General features: G+C 33.3%; 1 protein-coding gene across 11 annotated transcripts in view; it reads left to right on the top strand.

The window, feature by feature from the left end:
• Mef2a (myocyte enhancer factor 2A) overlaps positions 1-26,417 on the top strand; it is a 154,532-nt gene that overhangs the window by 110,337 nt on the left and 17,778 nt on the right. For 8 of the 11 annotated variants that reach the window (XM_058576830.1, XM_058576832.1, XM_058576833.1 and 5 more), the window contains 4 exons: positions 7,966-8,103; positions 10,200-10,419; positions 11,283-11,342; positions 20,164-20,351. In XM_058576830.1, the coding sequence (XP_058432813.1) occupies positions 7,966-8,103; positions 10,200-10,419; positions 11,283-11,342; positions 20,164-20,351 (606 nt within the window). Of the gene's footprint in view, positions 1-7,768; positions 7,901-7,965; positions 8,104-10,199; positions 10,420-11,282; positions 11,343-20,163; positions 20,352-26,417 lie in introns of all 11 variants that reach the window. The other 3 variants (XM_058576848.1, XM_046436114.2, XM_046436131.2) reach the window with 1 other exon arrangement.

The following is a 26,417-nucleotide window of genomic DNA, read 5'->3' as shown; positions in this document are numbered from 1 at the left end:
TTCACTAGTAATTGGGGGAATGCAAATTCAGTATTCATTAAAGATAGAAATGTACACATTGGTAGAACTACTTTAGTAACAGTTTGGTGTTGTCTATTACAGAATTCATGTATTTTATGGACTACAGTTCTATTCCTGAGAATTCACTGTAATCACTCATGAATGATGTGTAATGAAAGATCACATACAATATATTATTCTCTGTGGTTCTGTTTGCATATAGTCAGAGTAGGCAAAGCTAAATTCTAATTATAGGATATGTATCTATGTGCTAAACCTATAAGGAAAATCCAGGAAATTGTCATCATAGAGTTAGTATAGTATTGTCCTATATGGGGAGAGGAGAAGTTGGTTGATTAAAGGACATATATAGCATTCTGGCTTGGGACTATTTTAATTGAAATGACTTGTTCACTTTATAATTATTTTTTTAAATTTTCATGTACCTTTCTTTATGCATGTTTCAAATTTTTAAATAATTGTTTTGAGTATTTTCAGAATGACTAAAAAGAATAGTATCTACTTCAGAATGGAAATACTTATTAAAATCGGGTCAAAAGAGAACTTTTTCACATTTAAAAACTTCTGATAGTCTAATTTGAATTCCTTGGAACTTAAAACAAGTTATTCCTTTATTTACAAGTAATTATGTTGTGTGCACTTGTATTATATTGGAGGTACTAAGTATCCATTCAGCCAGTATTTGTGGGTATTTACTGCTCAGCTGGCTTCAGAAAAAAAAGATTTAAGATACACGGTAAAATTGTGGATTGATTTATTGGACTAGCTCCTTGTGCACTTAAAAAACATGCATATACACTTTTTGAGTACTTTTAATTGTATAGTTTCACCTGTAAGTGCTGTGATTCCATTAGTTTAGAATGGAACTTGACAGTTATCTTACAAAGTTTAGAATGTATTAAGGCTGGGGTTGTTAATTTATTGGTAGAATGCTTTCCTACCATGTGCAAGGCCCTGAGTTCAATCCTTAGACCACTATAAATAAATAAACAAATAGATAGATAGATAGATGATAAATAAATAAATAAAATTTAGTGCATATTGAGAATTTTGTAATTCTTTGTACATGGCAGTTAAAACTTCAGTCCTGTCAGAGGTTTTGGCAAGTAGCATAGATTCTCGAATCAAAAATTTAATATAGACTCAAAATTTCAGAAGTGCCAATTCCTTGAGATACCTATCCGTTTTTCTCTAAGCCCCTACATGATTTAAATGTGGTTTGTACATGTTTAAAATGAAAGATAACCTGTTTTCCTTAACTCTGTAAACAAACATTAGACATTATAGTTATACATATATTTGTGTGTATGTGCATGTGTGCATATATAAAATATATACACTTAGAATGGAAAATGTCCTGATTTAACTCTAAACAAACACCAGAGATTATTGTAACTCATGTATTTTTGTGTATATGCCATATGTGCACTTATATAAAATATAGGTATAACTTCTGTGGAAAGTGTACATGTCTAAAATTTTAACTATGTAACTATTTGCTGAATATTTAGCATGAGATTTTAAAAAGAACCCCATTTAAAATGAATTGCCTCTGCTCAATGAGTAATCCGTTTTTATATATGCTTGTTTAAGGTTATTATGTAAAAGAAAAACATGGGTATACTTAGAAAAAGTCTGAACAGCATTATTCTTGCGTCCTCGAGTCTCTTTCCTTTCTCTTTTTTACCCTTCTCTTATTCTTTCCATCTTAGTTTCACCAAGAGGTTTATTATGTAGACTGAAAAATGAGAGGCAGATGTATAGGGTCTGTCAAGCAGTACCGTATACCCAGAATTCTGTCAATGTTTCCTTGAATTTGGAAGGTATGGTTACTCATTCTTTATAAGTAGAATAGAAGAACACATGCCTTTAATCTGGCAAGTATCTTTGTATCAATTGTCTTTGGCCAACAATGGTAAATAATTGTCACTTTCAGGTTTAGGACCCTTGTGGATTCTAGGTTTTGGAGGCACAAGCCAGACTTTTTTGGGAAATACATAATTTGGATGAGGATACTATTAATTTGTGACCTAAAGAGTCACTGACAGTTTTCTTCATTAAGTTTCTTTGGGGCTGGGATTGTGGCTCAGAGGTGGAGTGCTCGCCTAGCATGCGTGAGGCACTGGGTTTGATCCTTAGCACCACATTAAAAAAATAAAATAAAGATATTGTGTCCACTTATAACTAAAAACCAATAAATTTTAAAAAAGTTTCTTTAATTATAAGTGGTGAAAACTCATTTGAAGTAGCTCAAGATAAAGGAGACATATGGCACTCAAAGACAGGAAAGAATATTTGAATTACTGAAGACCTGACACCAGGAAATCCATCTTTGATGATATCCGTGGTCTCTGCTACCAAGACTAGTTTGCAAGGTGACTCTCTTAAAGGCATAACTGATGGTCTTCGTGTAAAATGAATCAAATTTATAATTTAAAAATATTGGAGTGAATTTATGGAGATAAGTTTGGTCAGTTTCCACAGGGTGATTGATAATCCATGGTATTTCACAGGAAACAATTTCTATGGACAAAAATTATTTGCACAAACTATCCATTTTCTTGCAAGCTAACTAATGCCTATATTTAAAAAGTTGTAAAATAGCCTAGTCAAAGAAACAAAGGTAGCTATAATCTGAATGGGAGTGGGGGGAGTCTAGCCGGAATACTCACTAAATTTCAGGGTTTTACTGTTTTTCCTTAAATTTGTATGGAAAATTTAAACTCAAGAGCCTATATATATATAGGCTTTTGAGTTTAAATATCACTCTGTAACTAATAAGTATGTATGATTACTATGTATTCTTGAAAAAAAAAAAGGGGGGATTTTTTTTTTAAAAAAAGTACTAGTGTTTCAAAGAGTCTCCCAACTTTAGAGGTATTTGATCAACAGAGAGAAGGCTTTATCCCTCTTCATTTGGTAAAACTGGTTTGTTCGATACAAAATAAACAAAAACCCTCTTTTTAAAGTTTAATTTGGACATTTCTAGCACAGAACAGTTGAAGATGTGGTGTAGGATTCCTACTTCCCTGAATATGGTTAAGGCAGAACCTGACCCACTCTTCTCCCACCAACTTCATTTCACTCTAGGTCATGTTGGCTTCAGATGGAAAGGAACCCAGGAGATGGTAGGTTTTGCTGTTTCGGACAGTCCCACTCTTTTTTGTTTTAATTTTTATCTTTTTAGTTGTAGATGGATACCTTTGTTTAATTAATTTATTTTTATGTGGTGCTGAGGATCGAACCCAGTGACTCACACATGCCAGGCAAGCACTCTGTCACTGACCCACAACCCCAGCCCCAGACAGTTCCACTCTTAATGCTGTTATCCCAAACACATTTAATTGCAAATTATCACAAGAATTAAGGATCACTCTTAATTTCTTAAAGACAAATACTGAAAAGTCAAAAACCTTCTCTAATCATACTTCCTTAATATTTTAATATTGTGTTAATGTATTAATATTATTGTGATATAATATTAATACAGATCATTAATCAAAAATTTCAAGCTATTTTTTAAATAACACATTACTTTTTTATTTTAAAAACCAGTGCTCAGTCTAATTGTGAGTCATATCAAGGGCTGTTGAACTCTTTTAATCTCCTGTCAGTGATGAGTGAAGGGTAGTTTCATACTTGTCTCAGACAGATTGAAAATCAATAGGCCACAAAGATTTTTAATTTGTTAACTATTGTAGGAACCTGAAAAAAAAAGTCACAGTTGGTTGATAGGTAAATCCAAAGATCAAATATACAAACCCATCAAGAAAGCCAATTTAGTTGGCTTCATAGATTAAAAAAAAAAAAAAATAGCTTTTCCACAATGGGGAAAAGAAATGCATTGAACTTCTATGGTACAAAAATCATTTGCATATCATTATACACAAATTATTTGCATTCTATCTGAATAGAGTTGTAAAATAGTTTAATGACAAAGACAAGAACTCCATAGAGTCAGATAACTTTAAAGTTTATGTGCTAGACAATACATAGTTTTTCATTAAAGATACCATAATTTTTAAAAATCTTTTTTGGTCCATTTAAAAATATTTTACATTTTATCTTTACATAACTAATGTTGAAAGGTAAATGTTGACTAAGGACATATACTTATTTAAATCTTATATTTTGTACCATAAATGACAGCATGCAGAAAGTACCTGCATTGGCCCAAATCACTAAAAAGAAAAACCATTATTAAAATCCCAGTTCAATTTAACTTTATTGGTGACAGCTATAAAAAGTTTTTTTTAAAGTGCTTAACTGAGCCTCCAAAAATAAGATTTGTCTTCTGTGGAAAAGGATTGAAGAAAAATATAGGTGCATTATTTTTCAGATTCCATTTAACCTTGCCAATTAGAACCTTTAAAAGTATTTAAAACACTCATATGAAGGATTTAAAACAGATTGTATCAAGTCAGCTTGAACTGATTAATTATAATTGCTTATCAAATGTTCACTTTAGCAGTTTGTAATATAGATTTCAGAATACAGTTAGTAAAGGAAATCCAGGATAAGTCAGCTTAAATACACACCACTGAAATTTAAAGTTATTTGGGCACAATTGAGTTTTTCCCTTAAAGTTGCCATTGATGGCACTGAAATACTGTCAGTCACATTTACAAGAAATAGTTTCTTAGGCTGGGGATATAGCGCGTGCGCTTGCGCGCGCGCACACACACACACACACACACACACACACACAAATAATTCTTTGAAGTTATTGTCTTTCACCCTGAAGTAAACATAATTTTCAGCAACAGCCAAAGATAGTGCATAGTGCTGGTATTCTCAATGATTTTTTCCCCCAGAGTCCCCACAGTGAGAGCCTTAAATGTTTTTATTGTGGGTAACTTGAAGTATATGAGAAAACTGAAGCTCATCTGTTTCTTGTGTGCCTCACCTGGCCTTGTTAATAGATTACAGAATTCCACTTGTTAGTACCAGTGACACAGGAGAAATTTTTACTATTATGCTATTTGGTAATGATAAAGACGACAGAAAAAGTCTTTTTATGGTAATTAGGTCCTCAAAACAACTCTTCATGTTTGCTGATAAGGAGACACAAGTTGGCTGTTGAACAGAGGTACAGTAGCTTGTTATCTACAGAGTTGATACTGCCTCCTAAATTCCCTGGCTGTGACAGGAACTCATCTGAAGTGAAGGCTTGCAGAGCCAGTGATACTGGAGTACTTTCTTTCCCCATAATTAAGTTAGCCTTTCTCTTGCAGAAAAAAAAAAAAAATTCACATTTTTTTTAAACAAAGGCTGTATTATTTTTTCCTCTGTAGGTTTAAAGAGATATATACTTGGTGATTGCTGTTTGTAGAGAGTTCAGTGATAACATTTCAGTATACCAAGAGGGACAAAACTGAGTTAACTAGTCTTTTATGATATGTGAAAATTAAGAAACAAGCATCCAGTGATTAAAGACTAGAATAAATCATTCCTTTCATTATAATATCTGTGTATAGGTACTTGTTATATTTGGTCTGTTTCTCAGTTATAAGAGTTCAATGTGTTGTTCATTATTCCAAGTGTTAACATTTTCAGTGCTGATAGGAGCTTGCAGAAATTTGGCAGGTAGAACGTGCTACCATGGATGGGGTGGGTAAAGGTCTCCATCCCTTAGTGTTCTGAACAGCAAGACCTTTTATGGCTAAGTAAACATAATGTCCATGCAATTAGATTCACAGAGCTTGGTGCCATGGGACAGATGTTAGGGAAAAAGATGTAGTGTTCACTATATGTTCTTGTTTAGTAATTGTGTTTCAGTAAGAGCTTCAGGCATTGAGTGGCACATTCCAAGAAAGTTGAGAAGCTAACATACCTATAGTAATGTTGCTTATGATTTTCTTCAAGCATACATAAATTTTAAAAAAAATCAAATCAAATTTTGAAATAATTTTGCTTTGCTGGGCATGGTGGCACAAGCCTATAATTCCAGTGGCTTGGGAGACTCAGGCAGGAGGATTGCGAGTTCAGAGCCAGCCTCATCAAAAGTGAGGTGCTAAGCAACTCAGAAAGACTATGTCTCTAAATAAAATACAAAATAGGGCTAGGGATGTGGCTCAGTGGTCGAGTGCCCCTGAGTTCAATCCCTGGTAACCCACCACCCCCACCAAAGAATCTGGCTTTGGAAAAACTAAGAAAAAGTTCTTAAATTTTGATGTACTGTGTTTGCATTCTACTTTCTTAAGATTAAAAAGGGAAAAAATAAACAAAATGTTTGTAAGTCAAGTTTTAAAGGATACTAATATGTATTATGAATTTAAAATATATATTAAATCTAATTTAAATAATTTGTGACGAACTCATCTAGAACTAGTTTATCAAACTTTCTAATTAGGTAGGCCTCAGTAGAAAATTTTAACTTCTTAATACTTTTGTGGAGTTGGTTGGAAAATCAACAATCTCAAAACTATTTAAGTTGTTGAACCCAGTAATTCTACTTTAAAATAATACCCAAGAGTATTTTTTAATTTGACATTATAAATGTAAATGAACATTTGAATAGCTAACATATCTATAGTAATTGTTGCTTACGATTTTCTTTAAGCATGTACAGATTAAAAAAACAATAAAATCAAATGTAAATGAACATTTACATTTATAAATCTTCAAATCCTTGATTTTTTGTTTTATTTTGATGGTACGAGGGATTGAACTCAGGGTTACTCAACCACTGAGCCACATTCCCAACCCTGTTTTGAATTTTATTTAGAGACAGGGTCTCACTGAGTTGCTTAGCGCCTCACAGTTGCTGGAGCTGGCTTTGAACTCGCAATTCTCCTGTCTCAGCCTCCCAAGCCTCTGGTTTACAGGCATGTACGTACCACTGTGCCCAGCTCCAAATCCTTGATTTTTAATTCTTTTAATTTTAGACAAGTTGTTTTATGGTGATTTTAAAGTTAAAGAAATAGAAAACTAACCATCTGCTATATTTTTACAACCCAGTGTAAAAAAATGTCAGTATGCTCCAGGGGGAAGCTTTAACAACACTCAAGAAAATTCTGAAGAAAGTCAGTTCAGTGGATTAAACCAATCTATGAAGCAGCTCTGTAGATTGAGCTAATAAAAGGGAAAGGGGTGCATTCCATATAACCCTGGAATGCAAATTGTAAAAATATGTAGTCAGTAATATATACATCTTCATACAAAAGAACCATAAGTCGCATATAAATATTAGACTTGAGCTTTTATATTTTAGAATTTTGTGGGAAACTGTTAACATTCAAGAAGAAATTAGAAATGAAATTTTTGAGATTCTGGACTAATTTCTAGTGACTGAAATAAATTCTCATAGGCAGAAAGGAAGTCAGTAAATAAAGTTGCTGAAATGCTCAGTGCACTATAACTTCTCAAAGCATCATTTTGGTAAATTTCTAATTTATTTCTTTATAAATTGGCTCTAGCACTTAAGTTGATCAGGTTGTAATCACATTCTAATTGTTAACCGTTAGAACATTGTGAAATTTATATTTTTTAAGAAATTCTAAAAGGAAGAATCCAAACAAGTCAGTATTCCTTTTATTTTAATGTACAATTGAATTAATTTTATGTAGGTCTTAGGTTTACCTTACTTGAAGAATTAGTACTTCTTTGATCATTTGAAAACCATTTCAGTGGCTCTTAAATAATTCAGTTCATTCAATCTGTGCTCTCTTAATAATACAAAAAAAAAAAAAAACAACTCATGGAAAGTTAGCATTATTTGTGTGTGAATTTTCCAATTGTATTTCAGACTTTAAGAAAAAAAGGCCTTAATGGTTGTGAGAGCCCTGATGCTGACGATTACTTTGAGCACAGTCCACTCTCGGAGGACAGATTCAGCAAACTAAATGAAGATAGTGATTTTATTTTCAAACGAGGCCCTGTAAGTACTTTCATTTTACCTCTACTTTTTATTTGTTGATCCTTTTTGTTAACTTCATTATTTAGGCTCTGAACAAGAAGGAACACAGAGGGTGCGACAGCCCAGACCCTGATACTTCATATGTGCTAACTCCACATACAGAAGAAAAATATAAAAAAATTAATGAGGAATTTGATAATATGATGCGGAATCATAAAATCGCAGTGAGTACTAAAGTATGGTTTGTGCTTATCTTATGCATGAAGAGATTGATCCGACATCTTAATTATTTTTACAGTGAGTTATGATAATAAATAGAAGGGGAAAAGAAGGTATTTTATTAACCTTTTTGCTCTATATAAATTTAAAATTTGCTGAAATCTTATAATAGTTTATGTTCAGCGTCTTTAATGTAGAAGTGAGAACATTCTAATTCAGGCTTTGCTACTTACACGCCCTTATATCTTTAGATGGGGCACCTAAACATCCTGAATTCTACTTTCTTAATCTATACAGTGAGTGGCTTTGCTCATAATTTTAAGATCCCTTCCACTTCTAAAATACCATGTTTTTTAATAAAGGAAATAAATAAGACTTTCTTCTCTTTCCTATGAGTTAAAACATATATGTTTTATATATAAGACATAAGATGTGGGATTAAATAAATCTTGAGAATGCCAAATATTTCTAAATTTTTAGAAATTGTTTTATATAGTTGCTTTAACATTAGTAGAGCTGAGTTTACTGTCTGGCATTTTGTAAAAGTCTCAGAAGCACTTGGCATTGATACCTTCAAATTCCTGTCATAACTGATTCTGGTAATAAGGAAGAAAGGCTTGGATTAATTTTAAGTTAAGGAAGCAATGTTCATAAACTGGTTGTAAAATAAATAGTCACTTTAAATTTTTTTTCTGTGCTCATATAACTAACCATAGTGAAACAGTACTTTTTTGAGCTCATGCTCCTGGACTTAATAGATTTTCAGAGTTCTTCTCACTGAAAGTTCCATAGTGAGAGCTTCTTAAGATTGTTATTCTGGATCTGATTTTCTAATTCTGTGTATGAAAGTATAGCCTTCGTGAGACAAATGGTTCCAATGCTGATATTTATTTCATTGTCAGAGCTAATTCTCTTAAAACAATGCCCTAAAGTGTACCTTATAGATAATTTTTTTTCAAAGTAGTCCTATAAGAATAAGCTCAAGAAGAATAACTTTGAGGAGGTATGCCATTAGTCTTAAAACAACACCAAAGAAAAACCCTTCTGATCTCACAGGGATGATGATATTCTTGCAGTTAGCATTAAACTGAAAATTGTTCTATTTTTGAAAAATATTTCTCATTGTTTTATATTTGTTGATGAATTATTATAATTTTCCCACCTGAAATTATTGAATAGAGTACATAAGCTATTTGTAGTCTTCCAACTTTGAATTAGCAGTGCAATTTTTATTATGCAAATCACTGTTTAAAATGAAAGGAGAGGAAACTGCCTCCCCACACACTTTAAATTATAAGGAGGACTTATTTATTGTGGTCAACAGTATATTGTAAATGGTTTATGGAAGAAATGGAACAGGAAAATAGAAAATATCCTTTTAAAATGGTATGAAATAATTTGGTGGAATAGAAGATGGCATTTTTAATATTGTAATTTAATCTTCATACAATTTAAGGAAAATACCAGAAAACTCATTAATATCTTATCAGTAATTAATTTTGTTATTTAGGTTGTTTCTATGCATTTTCATTACACTCAGATTTCATTGTGTTATAATTATTTGTTTTTTTCTTTAATTTTGCCAATTATGAATGTCCATCAGTCAAATCAGATTGGGGCCTCATTATAATGTCCCGTTGCTGTATTAAGTTAATAATTATGTGTACACTCTTGCTCCCTTTTGATATATTTGGGATCTCTCAATAGGAATGTAATGATATTAAACTGGTTCGCATCAAAGTGATAATTAATGCTTACTTGGTAATGACAGTGATAAATTTTGTAATGTCTAAATTCAGCAGTAATACTTTAATATCAGGTTTTGACTTCTAATTTTCATCTCTATGAATATTTGAAATATAGAATATATACATTGTAGTATACATTAAATATAAAATTGAAAATGTTCATGTCAAACATATTCACATTCAAATATAATTCTAAAGAAGACAGCTTTAAATCTGCATATCGATTAAGACTGTTCCCATCCTCCATTTGTAATAATTTGAGTTACCCTGTCAAATTAAAGTTCATAAATAAGTTACTTAATGTAGGTGAAAATAAAACTAACAGTTTTCTCTTTCTTGTTTTTTATTTACAGCCTGGTTTGCCACCTCAGAACTTCTCAATGTCTGTCACAGTCCCTGTGACCAGTCCTAATGCTTTATCCTACTCTAATCCAGGGAGTTCACTTGTGTCGCCATCTTTGGCAGCCAGCTCAACATTAGCAGATTCAAGCATGCTATCTCCACCTCCAGCTACATTACATAGAAATGTATCCCCAGGAGCTCCTCAGAGACCACCAAGTACTGGCAATGCAAGTATGTAGTAACATCTGTACTGCTAGTTCTTTAACAAAGAAGATAAAAAAACTAGTTGCTAACATAGTAAGTTTCTTATTCTGTTAGTCTTAATTTTATTGTCTGAATGAGCAGGAGTCACTGCTACATAACTGAAGTATTTTTTGAATGGCTACCATGGGACTAATCTACTATGAGACTATTTTGGCAGGCAAAGTAGAACAACATAGAGAACCTACCATGTATCACAGTAGGTTCCTTATCATGAGAATATTTAACAGGCAGAACATTTAATTAGTATATCATGAATAGAGATTTAAAGTTGATTTTATGTGAGCCATCCTGCTAGAAATGTGGAAATAAACTCATCTGATGAGAGTTAGTGGATTTTTTTTTTTTTTTTTTTTTGGCGTTTCTTTCTACCTGATTTGGTTAAGCAAGCAGAAATTTGCAGTGTATTTGCTGCATTAGCCTGTGAGATTCAGTATTTCCTTTCTCTTAAATCCTAGATTTGGTGATATTCAATATATACTATCTCCATTCTTATTTATATATATCATTTGGTATTAATAACACAGAAAAGCAAAACTCATCCAGAGCTTACTAGGTAAATTCCTGTGTGTGGGTGTACACACACACACACACACACACCATGTATAGTAATGTATGTTACATGTATAGTTTACACATATATATATATGTGTGTGTGTGGTACAGAATATATCAAATCACACATTAATGTGAACTTCAGACTGGGCTAGTTTTTATTTTGATGTTTTTTAGGAGTGGAGTGAAGGTTAACATCATGTTCAGTTCATACTCAAATAAGGAGAGTTCATTTATATTCATTCTCTGCCCTTCTCACCTCTTCATAATGTTGTTAGGTGGGATGTTGAGCACTACAGACCTCACAGTGCCAAATGGAGCTGGAAGCAGCCCAGTGGGTGAGTGAATTCCTACTGTTTAATTTTGTTGGCATCTGTCTCGTTTGAAATATAAGGAATATTGTCCCTGAAACTAGGCCCCTCTATCTTCTGAGGGATAATTTAACTAATACTTAACATTTTCTTGGAATATTCCTTTTATTGATCTTAAATTCAGTTACTCTTTATTCAGTAAATATTTATTGAGTGCTTCCTCCATAGCAGATATTGGGTTTTTACTAAAGACTAGATGGCCTTACTGTACTATGATGATTTTGAGTCCTTTGGGTATAAACCAAGGAGTAGGATAATTGAGTCAGATGGTGGTTCCATTCCAAGTTTTCTAAGAAATCTCCATACTGTTTTCCAGAGTGGTTGTACCAATTTGCAGTCTCACCAGCAATGTATGAGTCTACCTTTTCCCCCACATCCTCGCCAACATTTATTGTTAATTGTATTCTTGATAATTGCCATTCTGACTGGAATGAGATGGAATCTCAGTGTAGTTTTGATTTACATTTTACATTTACATTTTTGATTTACATTTTTCTGATTGTTAGAGATGTTGAACTTTTTTCATGTTTTTTGTCTGTTCATGTATCTTTTGTGAAGTGCCTGTTTAGTTCCTTAGTCCATTTATTGATTAGTTATTTGGGGGTTTTTGGTGTTAAGTTTTTGAGATCTATGTATATTCTGAAGATTAAGGCTCTATCTGAGGTGCTGGTGGTAAAGATTTTCTCCCATTCTACAAGCTCTTTATTCATGTTTTGATGGTTCCCTTTGCTGTGAAGAAGCTTTTTAAAAAGTTTGATACCATCCCATTTGTTGATTCTTGATTTTACTTCTTGCTGGGCATGGTGGTGCACCCCTGTAATCCCAGTGGGTTGGCCCTAAGCAAATCAGTGAAACCCTGTCTGTAAGTAAAATACTAAAAAGGGCTAGGGATATGGCTCAGTGGTTAAGTGCCGCTGGGTTCAATCCCCAGTCCCGTTCCCCCCTCCTCACCCCCCCAAAAAAATTACTTCTTGCGCTTTAGGAGTCTTATTGAGGAAGTTGGTTCCTGAGCTGACATGCTGGAGAGTTGGGCCTACTTTTTCTTCTTGTAGGCACAGGGTCTCTGGTCTAATGCCTAGGTCCTTGATCCACTTTGAGTTGAGTTTTGTGCAAGGGGGGAGGTATGGGTTCAATTTTATTCTATTACATATGGATTTTGAATGGATAAAGAAAATGTGATGTACACACATACAAACACACACACACACAATGGAATATTAGTCATAAATAATGAAATTATGGCATTTGCTAGTAAATGGACGAAACTGGAGAATATCATGCTAAATGAAATAAGCCAGTCCCAAAAAATCAAAGGCAGAATGTTCTCTCTGATATGTGGATGCTAACCCACAAGAAGGAAGGGGAAGAATAGAATCTTGTTGTGTTAGACAAAGGGGAACAAAGGGAAGGGATGGGGCATGAGAATAGGAAAGACAGTAGGATAAATTGGACATAATCTTCCTGTCCTTACATGAATACACAACCAGTGTAATGCCACATCATGTACAACCACAATAATGGGATCCTAATTGGAACAAATTGTATTTATTCTATGCATGTATAGTATGTCCAAATACACTTTACTGTCATTTATAACTAGAAAGAACAAATTAAAAACAAAACAGATTTGATTGCCTTAGTGTGACATCTACACTGAGATAGTTTCTTCAGAAGAAGCTTTCTATATCTTCTGTCCTCACCAAAGTTAGACTGTTAGTGACCTGCTTTTTTCTTACAACAGATTAAAATGGTTTTAGAAAGATTGGAATGCAAAGAAATGGTGGGCCTACTTACAGAGATGGAAGGAGAACTGAGAGATCTGTCTCAAGGATTTGCTTTGGTGGTCACATGTAGAACATTGACCTTTAGCATAGTTGCAGCTGGATAGATTATTTTACTTGTGGGGCTCCACCTAAGATCACTAGCAATTTAAACACATGTCATAAATGTGTTTGCCCACCCCTGACATGCTGATAAAAATATATTATGATCTTAATATCATAAAAACATAATATATATGTCAAAAAGTTACAAGAATAAGTGTAGCCCTTTGGATTTTCTTTATACTAAGTCTTCTTGTTAATATGTGCTAGTGACATTTGTCATTGTTATCTGAAAGCAAGGTAGGAATTTACTCCCTCCATAGATATTGTGTGTCCTGGAAACATCTGAAAACAGAACACTTATAGGAAATACTGTCAAATATTTATTCCACAAGAATATAAGGAGCCTCTACCTTAAGAAGATTAGGTGGGTGACTAAATTACTTTTAAAATAAGAGAGAAATAAACACACATTATTGAGTGAGACAAGTTACAAAATGTATAATGACTTTAATGTAGGAATTAATGCCTAATTATACCTGTACTGCTTTAAATTGTCTTAATGGAATTTAAACAGATAAAACCTGTTGTAGGTCTTATCTCTTATATGAGAACATACATGAAAGTCTTATCAATTATACATTAAGACTGCAATGTGGCTTTTTTCTTTTGGACACAATTTTAATTGTTTGTATCCCATATCTCTTTTGTATACATTTTCCCTTATGACCCTCCCCACAGCAAAACTATAAGTTCAGTGCCTACCAAAATTGGTAGAGCCTAATATCTTCCTCCTTGCAGCAGTATCTGATATTTGCACCATCCCACTTCTTCAATTCATTTGTGGTAGTTTACTGTTAGGGGCCCCAAAAATGCCTGAGAGGCAAATAAGCTATAGAAGAATAAAGCCACTATCCCAGGCCTTATTATTTCTCTTGGCACATAAGCAAAACTAACTAGGCACACTCAGAAGCATAAAACATAAATGAAAACCTGTAGGGAAAAAGAACAGTAGAATCAGCCTCCTGAATTTGGAGTTATTAGGCGAAGATAAAGAAAATATTGAGAATTTAGACAGAGAACTGGAAACTTATTTTTAAAAATGGAAATTTTAGAACAAAAAATACCATGTTTTAAGAACTGAACAGACCAGTCTTGTAACATATTGAACAAAGCAAATAGTAGAGTTAATAAACTAAAAGAAAAAAACAGGAAATAATTAGAATTTTTGAGACATGAAAAGATGAAAAATCGAGGAGAATAAGACTGAGAGGATACAATGAAAAAGCCCAATATACATTAAGTTGTAGTTCTAGGAAGCGAAAAACCAGAGAAACTTGGGCAAAAGTAGTATTTGAAATAGTGATTAGTATTATCCAAAACCAGTCCTCCCCCCCAAAAAAAACCCTCAGATTCAGAAAGTTCTACAGAGTTCACATGCAATACAAGTGATATACTTATGAGAAATTTTAGAATAGAAATTTGGGGATGTACCTCAGTGGTAGAGTGTTGCATGAATTCTCTGAGAAAGATAAAGTCTTTTATGTGGTTCTGAGGATCGAACCCAGGGCCTCGCACATGCTAGGCAAATGCTCTACAGCTGAGCCACAATCCCAGCCCGTAATGTTGCTTCTTTAGGGCTACTTCCCAGGAGAGGTGAAAAGGGAGACGATAGTATTCAAGTAGGATTTCATGAGCATTGTATGTTTTCTATTACAAATTTCTAATGGATAGAGATTCATGTTGTCCATCATACAGGACTTTTCATCAAATTAAGTGAATGGGGTCATCAATTATTTCAAAACCTGTGGTCTTTTTTTTAGTTCCAGAAACCTCAAGCAATTCTTTATACGAATAATACAATTTGAAAACTTTAAAAATACGTTTTTGCTGATTTGTTGAATAATCTGATGCATGCTTGTCAAATTTTATGGAATGCTCATCACGTATGATAAAATCAAGTTTTGCACGTTGCTGTGTAGAATTTTTTCAGAATGCTTCGAAGTTTTGCTTGTCAATTAATGTATTCACAGCAAAACATTAATGACATTACTGTCTAGAGTTTAGCCCTGAATGAGTAGTATTAAGGACACAGAATATTTTCCAGCCACTTGAATATGCATTATTTAAGCTGACATGAATATTTACATTCTGAAATATGAGCCAGATTGATAATTGGATAACCTACCTAACATCTGGAAACTATAATTGAAATTAGATCTGTTGGGGCTGCGTTTGTGGCTTAGTGGTAGAGCACTTGCCTAGCATGTGTGAGGCATTGGGTTTAATCCTCAGCACCACATATAAATAAATGAATAAAATAAAGGTCCATCAACAACTAAAAAATATATTTTAAAAAAGAAAATAGATCTGTTAAGTTTCTGGAGCATAGGTATGCAGCTTGCTCAAGAGTATTTTTTTTTCACATTGTTATTAGAGTAGGAAATTACCATGATAACTTAAAACACATTTTAACAACAGTCACATTAAATTAGGCTTATAGTAGTGTCAATTATAGTAGACACTTTAATTCCTAAATTTATAAGTTGTAGCAAGATGAGTTATTTACTGAAAGTATCTGCTGCACAAGTCTATCTCAACAGTATATTCATTTTTTCATAAAATTGGAGGTAAGAAGGCATATAAGTTAGTATACCACTCTACAAAATAACAAATAGTACATATGAAATTATCTTAGCTTTAGCCTGGCAAGTTACCAAAAACTTATATCATCTTGCAGTCATTATCTGCTGCAGACTCCTGACTTCACACTTAGATCGCCTTTCCTTCTTACAACTCAATTCTTATGAGTTACTATGGTACCATATAAAAAACATCATAGCCAGGTGTGGTGGCAGGAGGATCCCAAGTGTGAGACCAGCCTGGGCAATTTGGCAAGACACTGTTTCAAAATTCTTAAAATTTGAGGAAAAAAAGTTCTGCGGATACATCTCAGAGGCAAAAGTCTCCCAGGTTTAAAACCCTCCAAAAGCATTTTAGACTCCACAGTGGAAAATAGTATTCATGCTTCTTGATGATATGTTCTTTTAAATTCTGTATTTACATCATATAATGTCTTTGAGAGGAAATACTGCTTTTATTCTTCATATTTGAAGAATATGCAAATCAAATATTCTAGATATCAGATACAGAAAATATTCATGCCATTATATATTAAGAGAAACTGTTAATTCTTGTATTGCTGTGCAATACCACTTCTATTAAAACGTCTCATTTTGAATAAAATTATTTGAGAAACATTTGTGTTCTCCAGATGTCTGACTTAGCAGTTACTTCTGCCCAACTCAGCTTTCTGAAGGATGCAGGAAATTGCTCTGTGGGTTGTGGAAAAGAGATTCAGCCCAGATTTTATACAAACCCTTTCAAGATAATGGAAACAATTCATGAAGTAGGCTCATAGGGTTGACTGAAATACCAGTTCTCACAGCAAAATTAAATCAGACATATGAATTAAAACTTGTAGGTCACTTTGTAAGCAGTTTCAGAAAAAAACAAAAGGAATTAGGTGAAAAGGAGGAAAAGAACTAAATAACATCTAGAACCCTGAAATTCGGAATGAATGACACCTGCTAGAGAGAAGCAACCATTCCTAGGTGCCCTACTTAGCATTTCTTTTCTTTGCCCCCAGGCTTTCAGAACTGAAGCATGAAATATAGTGATTAGGATTCAACAAAGTTGATTATATCACATTAGCAAAACGTTAAATTTTTAATTCTCAAATAACTCAACTAAATAGTGTATCTTTTTCAAACTAAATATAAGAAGAGCCAGGTGTGGTGGCATCCAACCTCAACAACTTATCGAGGCTCTAAGCAACTTAGTGAGACCCTGTCTCAAGTTAAAAAGTAAAAAGGGCTTGGGTGGTAAAGCACTCCTGGGTTTAATTCCCAATATCCCGTGCCCCCCAAAAATGTACATTAAAGCCTTCATTTTCTTCAGAAAGTTATATTTATAAACTCTCTTAATCCATCTCTTTCTAGTAATAGTTTTCCAAATTTTAGAATTCATATGTCTATCAGTTGACCTCTTTATTATTATTGTCTTTGAAAGTGCTTTATAATCTGCCAAGTACAGTATATTTTGATTTTTTTTTTTTTTTTTTTTTTTTTTTTGGTACCAAGGATTGAACCCAGAGGCATTTAACCACTAAGCCACATTTCCAGCCCATTTTATTTTTTTTATTTTGAGAGAGGGTCTCACTAAGTTGCTTAAGGTCTTGCTAAGTTGTTGAGGCTAGCCTTGAATTTATGATCCTCCTGCCTTAGCCTCTTAAGCCACTGGGATTATATGCATGTGCCACCCCACATGGTTTACAGTATGAATTTTAAGTGGTTTGTTTGCTTCTTTGTTTATTCATTTGTTTGTTTATTCCAGGGATTGAACCCAGGGTGCTTAACCACTAAGCCAGCCTTTTTTAATATTTTATTTAGAGACAGGGTCTCACTGAGTTGTTACATACTTCACTAATCTCCTGAGGCTGCCTTTGAACTTTTGATCCTTCGGCGTCAGCCTCCCGAGTTGCTGGGATTTCAGGTGTGCACCATTGCACATGGCTTAAGTGGTTTTAAATTATCGTGCTTCTTTTCTATTTAAGAAACATCGGGAGAATCAAAATTATCTAAGTATCATTTCACTTCTCTAGAGTTCAGTCTTCTCAGGATAGAGTATTAGGAAGAATTTTAGATCAGTGTTAAGTACACAGCAGACATTCAGTTTTGGTTAGTCCTTCCATATATGTTAGTAAAAGAGGTGTGTGTGTAACATATCTATTATGTACTTATTTTTAGTGAATTTTTAAGTTTTCTCTTTTTCTTTATAATGGCTAAAAAGCAGTAGAACAAATATAGCTACCCTTTCCTTTTGATTGTCCCTGGAGCCATGGGTTTTCTAGGCTGTCTTACCTGCAATTGCTTACACCTATTCATTTATGCCTTGAGCCTATCATTTTTTTTTCACATTTATCCATTAGGCTTCCCTTCTGTTTTCTTCTCTCATTCTTCTGTCTTTTCAAACTACTCAGAGGTTAGTCCTACAAAGGCTTCCCTAATTATGCCTACATACTTGAGACCAGTGCATACTTCCTGTTTTCTTTTAAGTTTTATGTGGTTACCCTTAGTTGCATTACTTTTGCCCATACTTTAAGTATAAATTTGATATATTCATACCTCTGCAGTGTGTTCTTGCTAACTAGAGGAAAAGTTACTTGAAGACCATGAAGGCTTTTTTGTTTTGCTTCTTTTGCCCTCCCAACAGTACTTTACATACAATAGAGGTTGAACCATTTTTACATGGTTGCACTTATTGATAACATGTGAATTCTGAGCTCTACCCAGAGAGCTTAAATCTTCTTCAGCCCTTCAGAATTCTAGTTAAGAATTCTGAATATTTTGTTCTTGGTCAGCTCTGTAATACACACTAGGAATAAAATTGTTAATTATAAATTTATTTTGTACAGTGCTTTTAAGTTAACCTCTATATGCAAAATAGAAAAGGCTTACTCAGAATTTTTCAAATTAGAATAATATTACCATATTTATGGCAATAAACTTCTTTTATTACTAAAAACAAATGCTATATGTGGTAAACCTATAGTTTTTATGTTTTGTTTTTAAAATTGCTGGTCTTTAAAAAATTGAAACAAAATTAATTTTGTATGAACAGTTAACACTATTTTATGTCTAGTAATTCAGTTTTCATAAGATATTTTTACAAATTCATTGTATAATGTTTTCTATTCTTCACTGGTTTATTTGCAATAAACTTAGAAATCTAAATACCATATGATACATAGTTTCTTTTATAAACGAATATTCATTACATGTTTTTGTATACTTGTTTCTTAGCTGATGAATAGTAGATAATTCTAATAGTATAGCATCAGTTGCAGCTCAGAGAAAGCTACCCTTAGGCTTAAATGGCATTGGTATCTGTTATTAACTTCTAAGTGGTACAAACTGCAAACATAGTTTAATTTTAAAGAGGTTTTACTTCCTTTCTTTGGTATTCTCTTTTCTTTATCAAGTTTTTTTCTCATTTTGTCTTTCTTCTAAATCTCAAAATGACTTAAGAATAATATGCTTCCTTGGAAATATTTGTTGGAATATTCCTGAACTCAGTCACTGTGGTGGGCAAGAATGTTTTATATTCATTGCCTTGGACCCAAGTCAAATGTCTTGTCATCCAGCCAATTTGTGGCAAGGGGATGAGGCTTGAGGCGTGGAGTCATCCCCACCCAATCCATAGACTACTACACACAGAAGGGACTAGAATATCTAGAATGTTTATGAAACCAAATACATTTATATCTCAATTGGTGACCAAAAGTTCTGCGTGCACAGAACATGTACCACAATGTACCTATTTCCTTATTTCACCTAAGGGAGATTGACACTTCTATTAGGGAATGTTAAAAGGTAGGAATAAGATGATTAAAATTAGATAAACCATAATTATTTAGTACGGACATTAATGTAAGCTGAAGAAACAGAACAGGAAAAAGTAGAGCTACTAAAAGAAGTTCTTGGTGGAAATGAGGCATTAAAGCTGAGTGCTAAGTAATCTGCAGTTAAGGAGTTGCCTGAAACCTAGTGTAGTACCTAGAACCTAGTATAGGGGTACTTTTGTGTCCTAAGAATGAAAGCACAGTCATTTTTTAAAACACTGTCTCCATTATTATAGTCCCCAATATGAGATGACGTATTAGGAATGTGTGTTGTATTTTAAATGCTTCTCATAGATGTGGCATTAGTGTTCAGTTTTATAATATAAGTGTTTGAGACTTTGGTTGACTAACTTGTTTACTTATTTTTAAAATATTGAAAGATACCTGGTTAGTTACCCTAGTGAGTTTTATTAAATCCATTTGCAACTCAGACTGGGCAAATGTGCTTTGTATTTATGACAAAGTATTTTAATGACTCTTTTCACATTAATAAATTTTCCAGGGAATGGATTTCTAAACTCAAGAGCTTCTCCAAATATGATTGGAAATACTGGTGCAAATAGTTTAGGCAAAGCCATGCCTACAAAGTCTCCCCCTCCACCAGGTGGTGGCAATCTTGGAATGAATAATCGGAAACCAGATCTTCGAGTTGTCATCCCACCTTCAAGCAAGGGCATGATGCCTCCACTCGTAAGTTGAACCTCTCTTCAGCTTTATTCTTTACAACACACATTTTATACATAGTCAGTCTGTATCTGCCTTTAGAATTTTCTGTGTGTCTTCACAGCCCACAAAACTTTTTTGATATATATTTGTATTCAAAATTAGTATTTGAAGAGACAATTCTATTTGAAATGCACAAAAATTACATTATGGAAAAATAAGAAACAAATTTTTCTTAGTGTTTATTTGAAATTAAAGCTAAATATGGAGAAGTTATTATGTTAGTTCTAATTTTACCAGGCTAAAATCTTTGCTTAGAGATCTCATTCCCAAATTCATAAGTTAATTATGACTTATTTCTTCTCTGTACTTTGAATCTTTCAGTAATTTATTATATTCTTTTCTGAGAAAGAAACATTAAATTATTTGTTAGAAATTCTACATACCAGAGAGAACTATTACAGAATAGTTTATTCATACAAACTTTAGATGAGCTACTCTCCAAATAATTTTTTGCTTATTCCGTCTCAAATAACCTTTCTATTTAACTCTGTAAAGAATGCAATACCCCCGCCCCCAACTTCTTGACAGTGTCTTTAGGACTTGAGAGTTCTAGCCTCATTTGCTTTTTAATCCCATGTCTGTGTTTGTAATGGAGCAAAAGAATATGTTTTTCCCCCTTAGCTTCTTGTAGAAAAAAATTAGAAAACATATGCCAGGTTTAAAGCAATTTTTAGTGTAACAACTGCTTGAATATTAGCATACTAAGTGATGTGCCAAGTGTTCTTTACCAGGTGCAGCTGGTAAACATGTCTTTTATGTTTTTGCTAAGTGAAAGTGAGGCTATCAGGCTTAGATAATAATTCTATATTTGTTTTTATAGATTACAAAACATTATATATGCATTCTCTCATCTGATTCTCAATTAGACTTTGTGAATAAGGAAAGATGAGAAAACTGAGCTAAAAATGCCAGGACCTTTGAGACTTAGTCTTGTACTCTACCCAAGTCAAAAAACAAAGAAGTACTTTTTCATTTGGGTGTACAGAAAGCTGAAAGCTGTAACACTCCGAACTTTATAATGAAAAAACAAACAAACAAAAAACTTGAACGTACAGCAGATTCACAGTTTTCCTTGAATCCATTATAGTGCAAAGATTTCAGGGCAGTCAGCTGGCCTGAAGCTTAGGGAAAGACAGAGGCTATGGGGAGAGAGAGGAGATTAGGGCACTGGGCAGGTCACCATGACAGGAGTTAAACTAGGGTGGTTAGTGAATTACTAGAGACCAGGTGTGCACTGGCAGGGCTATTTGAAACATTTGGGTTCACAAAGTAGGGTGAATCTGTCTTGTCTTATAGTCTTTTCCATCATGAGCCCCATTGAATACTCCATATGAAAAATCAGGAATGTCCTGGAAAAGCCTCCATTGAAGGAGAGAAGGGGGAGAGTGGCTACGATATTAGGAGCCAAAACATTTGTTTGAATCTTTCTATCCTTTTTCTTCCATGAAACAAAAACCTCTGTGAGGAAGTAAACAACAGTGTGACTCTTAGGGCACTGGAGAAATCACATTGTATCTGGGGAAATAGAAAAGGAAAGCTATCTCAGTCTATGATGGAGGAGCAGGAAGACAGGTTAGGTGCACAGCAGTGCCATGAGAGTGGCTATATGACTGAGAAGGCCACAACCTGTAGCACATTAGAGAGGTGATAGCTTAAAACATAATGGGACAATCAGGGTAATAAACTGGGTAAGCCAGGACCCACCTGCAGAGGGATTTGAGCCTGTGATAGAAACACTTGAGAGTATTGATAGCAACAGTAAAGATCAAACACTGTTCAATTTCTAAGAAAATTAATTAATACCTATTACTACAGGCCCATTTGAAGGAATTGCATTGTCTATAAGTCAATAGGAATTATCTATATTGAAATTCAAAGAAAAATCAAAACAAAATCAAACACTGAACAAAGTATCCTAGAACTGTGGAATTTGTAATTGGAATTCCCCCTCAAAAAAAAAGAACAGCAGGAATAATAACAAAGTAGGATGAATGCTATCAATACCCACACATATACACATATATATTTAGATTGCTAAAAGCAAAAGACAAGAAAAATCAAAGACAGCCAGAGAAAAGAGACATATTATACACAGAACAAAGAAAAACTCTTAACCCAGAATTCTATACCTAGCAAAATCGTTTTACAAAAATACGATTAAAATATTTTCTTAAACAAAAATCATGAGAATTTATTGCCAGCAAATCTACTCTACAAGAAATGTTAAAGTCCTTCTGTAGAAAGAATGTTATGTCAGCAAAAACTTGAATCTACACAAAGAAATGAAGAACAGTGGAAATGGAATAAGCAAAGATAAATCACTTTTCCCCTACTTCTTATATAAATCTTCTATTTTCAGTTTTAGATTTATAGAAAGATTATAAAGATAGTATAGAACATTTGCTCATACTGTGTCAAATTTCTTCTTAATTTATATTAGTATGGTACATTTATTAAAACTAATGAACTAATATTGATATAGTATTATTATCTAATGTTTTTGAGGAACACTGGTTACATATTTTGTAGGATGTGTCTCAGTTGAGATTTGTCTGATGTTTTTATCATGATTAGACAGGGATTATTGGTTTTAGGAAAGAATGCCATGTAATTAAGGTGCCATTGTCATCATACTGTGTCCAGGGTGAATACTATGTACTGACTAATTGCTACTCTTAACTTGGTTACCAGGCTAATCTAAGTGTTTAACAAGTTTTCTGTTTTACTTCCTTGTTTTCCCCTTTCCATACTGTAGTTTTTGGAAGGAGATCACTATATGCAGCCCAGCTTAAGGAATGGGAATTAAGACTATCTACCTCCCTGAAGGAGGAGTATCTACATAAATTATTTAGGTTCTTAGGTATAGACTTATCTGATCTTTCTCATTTGTTTAAATACTTATTTATCTAAATATGACTTGACTCATAAACATTTGTTTTAAATTTTGGGTTATAATGAAATACCACTTTTTTTTTTTTCCTAAACTGTTCTAGCTTTAACTTTTGGGAGCTGTTCACTTCTTTCCTTTGTCCCTTTGATATACACTTATCTTTGTGGAATTTTTTGCTTGTTTTGTTTTGGTTTTGATGGCGGGTGGAGGGAGGGTACATTTTTACTTTCTGGAACTACTAGGCTCATCTCATGTATTTCCTGGGCTAGTCTTAAAGTCAGGCATTTCTCCAAGGAACCCTGGTTCATTTTACTGGACAATTATTATTAGTGTTTCCTTCTTTTTAATTGCTCTAAGAGGTAGCTGATTTTATAAAGTAAATATGTTGGCAGTATATTTTCTGTCTATAGCATATGTAAAAATAAAATATATAACAACAAAGGATGGGAGGGAGGAATTGGATATACACTGTTGTAGGTCCTTATTCCACACATAACATACAAAATGTTATTTAAGGTGAACTCTGATTAACTATGTATATTGTAAACCTTAGAGTATCTACAGAAAAAGAAATTTAAAGAAGTTAAATAATAAGTAAATAGAGGAGAGTAAGTATAATTATGAAAAATCCTCTGACAGTTAAAGAACAGCACAAAATTTTAAAAAGCAAGATGGTAGATTTTAATCCAACCATTGAATGTGGTCAGAATACATCAAAGACAGACTGTCAGATTTGTTTTTTAAGAAAGGTAAGGCCAAACAATATATAAGAAACCCATTTTAAAGACATAAATGGATGGAGAAAAATATACTATGCAAATAATAACCAAAAGAAAGCTGAAGTAGTCATAGTGATTTCTGACAGTATAGATTTACAACAACAAATATTGTCAGGGAAAGAGAAACATTACATAGTTCATTTTTCAAGAAACAACACCTCAGACCTCCAAAATATGTAAAGTGAAAACTGATAGAATCAAAACATGAAATGGAAAAATGCACAATGGCAGTTGTAGTCTTCAAAATTCTTCTCTCAGTATCACTCAGCCAGCATTGCTGAACATCACTCAGCCAGCCTGGCCTAAAACAGTGTTTTGTTTATAAAACACTCAACAGCAGCAGGACACATGCTTTTCTCATGTATATGTAAAACATTCACCAAGATAGATCATCCTGTGCCATAAAACCTACCTTAGCAATTTTGAAGAATTGAATTCATACCTATTATATTTTCTGGCTCTGATGAAATAAAACAGGAAACCAATAACAAAAAGACAATAGGAAAATATTCACATACTTAAAAAATATACTCCCCCTGCCCTGCTGTGCTGGGGATTGAACACTGGACCTTTTGCATGCTACCTAAGTACTCTGCCTGTTTGGAGCTATATCCTTGGCACCAGTTAATACACTTTTAAGTAACCTGCAGGCCACAGGTAATCTCTAGGGAATTTTACAATTGTATATGCTGAATGAAAGTATAACATATCAAAATTTTGAGGATTAAGATAGAATAATACAGGCAGAAAATTTATAGTGTTAAATGCATATGTTAGAAAAGAAGAAAGGTCCCAAGTCAGCAATCTAAGCTTTTAACTTTAAGATCTTGAGAAAGAAGAACAAATCTAATCCAAAGCAAGCTGAAGGGAAAAAAAATAGAGTGGAAATCAATAAAATTTAAGCCAAGAAAGCAGTAGAGGAAAGTAATCAAACCAAAAAATGGTAGTTTTTTTTTTTTTTCTTTCAAAATTTCAATTGGTAAGTCTTAAGTGATGCTGATCAAAGGAAAAAAGACCAGGTTATCAATGTTGAGAATGAAAAAGGGTACCTCACCCCAAAGATACTAGTAGATAAGAAAATACTACAAACAACTGTGTTCTGATTAATTTGATAGTTTGGATTAAAAGGGCAAATTGCTTGAAAAATACAAACTATCAAGGAATTACTAAGTGCAACAATAAAGAAATAGTTAACCTGAATGCTAAATATTTGTAAAGCAATTGAAGTGCTAATTTTAAAGGCTTATAAAGGAGAAAATTTTCAAACCAATTCAGTTTTGCTAGCAAATTCTACCACACTTTTGAGGAAGACATAATACCAATCCCAAACAATCTCTTTCAGAAAAAACAAAAGAGGCAGACATACTTCCCAACTCATTTTAAAGCCAGCATTACCTAATACAAAACCAGAATTAAGGTAATATAAGAAAAGGCAACTACAGACCAGTTTCCCTCATGAACTCTAGACATAAGTCAAAAAGACATTAGTTAGTAAATAAATTCAGCAACATGCAAAAGGGTAATATATCAAGATTAAGTGGGTTTCATCTCATGAATGTAAGGGTGATTTCTATATTTGAAAGTTCATCAGTATAACCCACCATGTTACAGGATATGACATTTATTCATGATATTAAATGAACACAACTCAGCAAACTAGAAGGGACCTTAACCTAATAAAGAGCACCTGCTGAAATCTTAACAAGTAACACTAGTAGGGGGAAGGTGGTTAGTCTTTTATTAGTATTAAAGATATAGGCAGTGATTTTTTTTATCACCACTGAAGTCTTAGCTAGTATAGTTAAGCAAGAAAATTAAATACAGTGCATACATACTAGGAAAGAAGAAATTGAATCATCTGAAGATAACAGTTTTTGATATAGAAAAGCATGAAGAACATACAGAAAAAAATCTGAGACCAGTCAATGAGTTCAGCAAGGTCATAGGGTACAAAGCCAGTATACAGAAATCTATTGTATTCTTAAACCACCAGTGAAAAATTGAAATTCAAAGTTTAAAATAGCACCCCACTCCCCCAAAAGGGAAGGAAATGGGTAAGTACAAATGTAACAAAATATATGCAGTCTGAAAACTAAAAAACACAACCTAAATTAATAAATCATATTAATGGATTAGAAAACTCAGTATTGTTAAGATGTCAATTCTTCCCATATTGTCTATTAATTAAACACAATCCCAATCAAGATCACAAGAAATTTTTTTTTTTTTTTAGAAATCAGTGAGCTAATTCTGAAATATTTTTGGAAAGGCAACAGAACTATAACAGCCAAAACAATTTTTAAAAAGAAGAAAATAAGACACTTCATGGTTTTAAGACCATCTGTAAAGCTGTAGTAATTC

This window comes from Marmota monax, unplaced genomic scaffold (assembly GCF_021218885.2).
Source record: "Marmota monax isolate L192 unplaced genomic scaffold, Marmota_monax_Labrador192_F-V1.1 WCK01_AAM20220418_F8-fsc00005, whole genome shotgun sequence".
Classification (NCBI taxonomy): Eukaryota; Metazoa; Chordata; class Mammalia; order Rodentia; family Sciuridae; genus Marmota; species Marmota monax.
The sequence above is the reverse complement of the archived record's forward strand: the minus strand, read 5'-3'. Positions and strand labels throughout refer to the sequence as shown.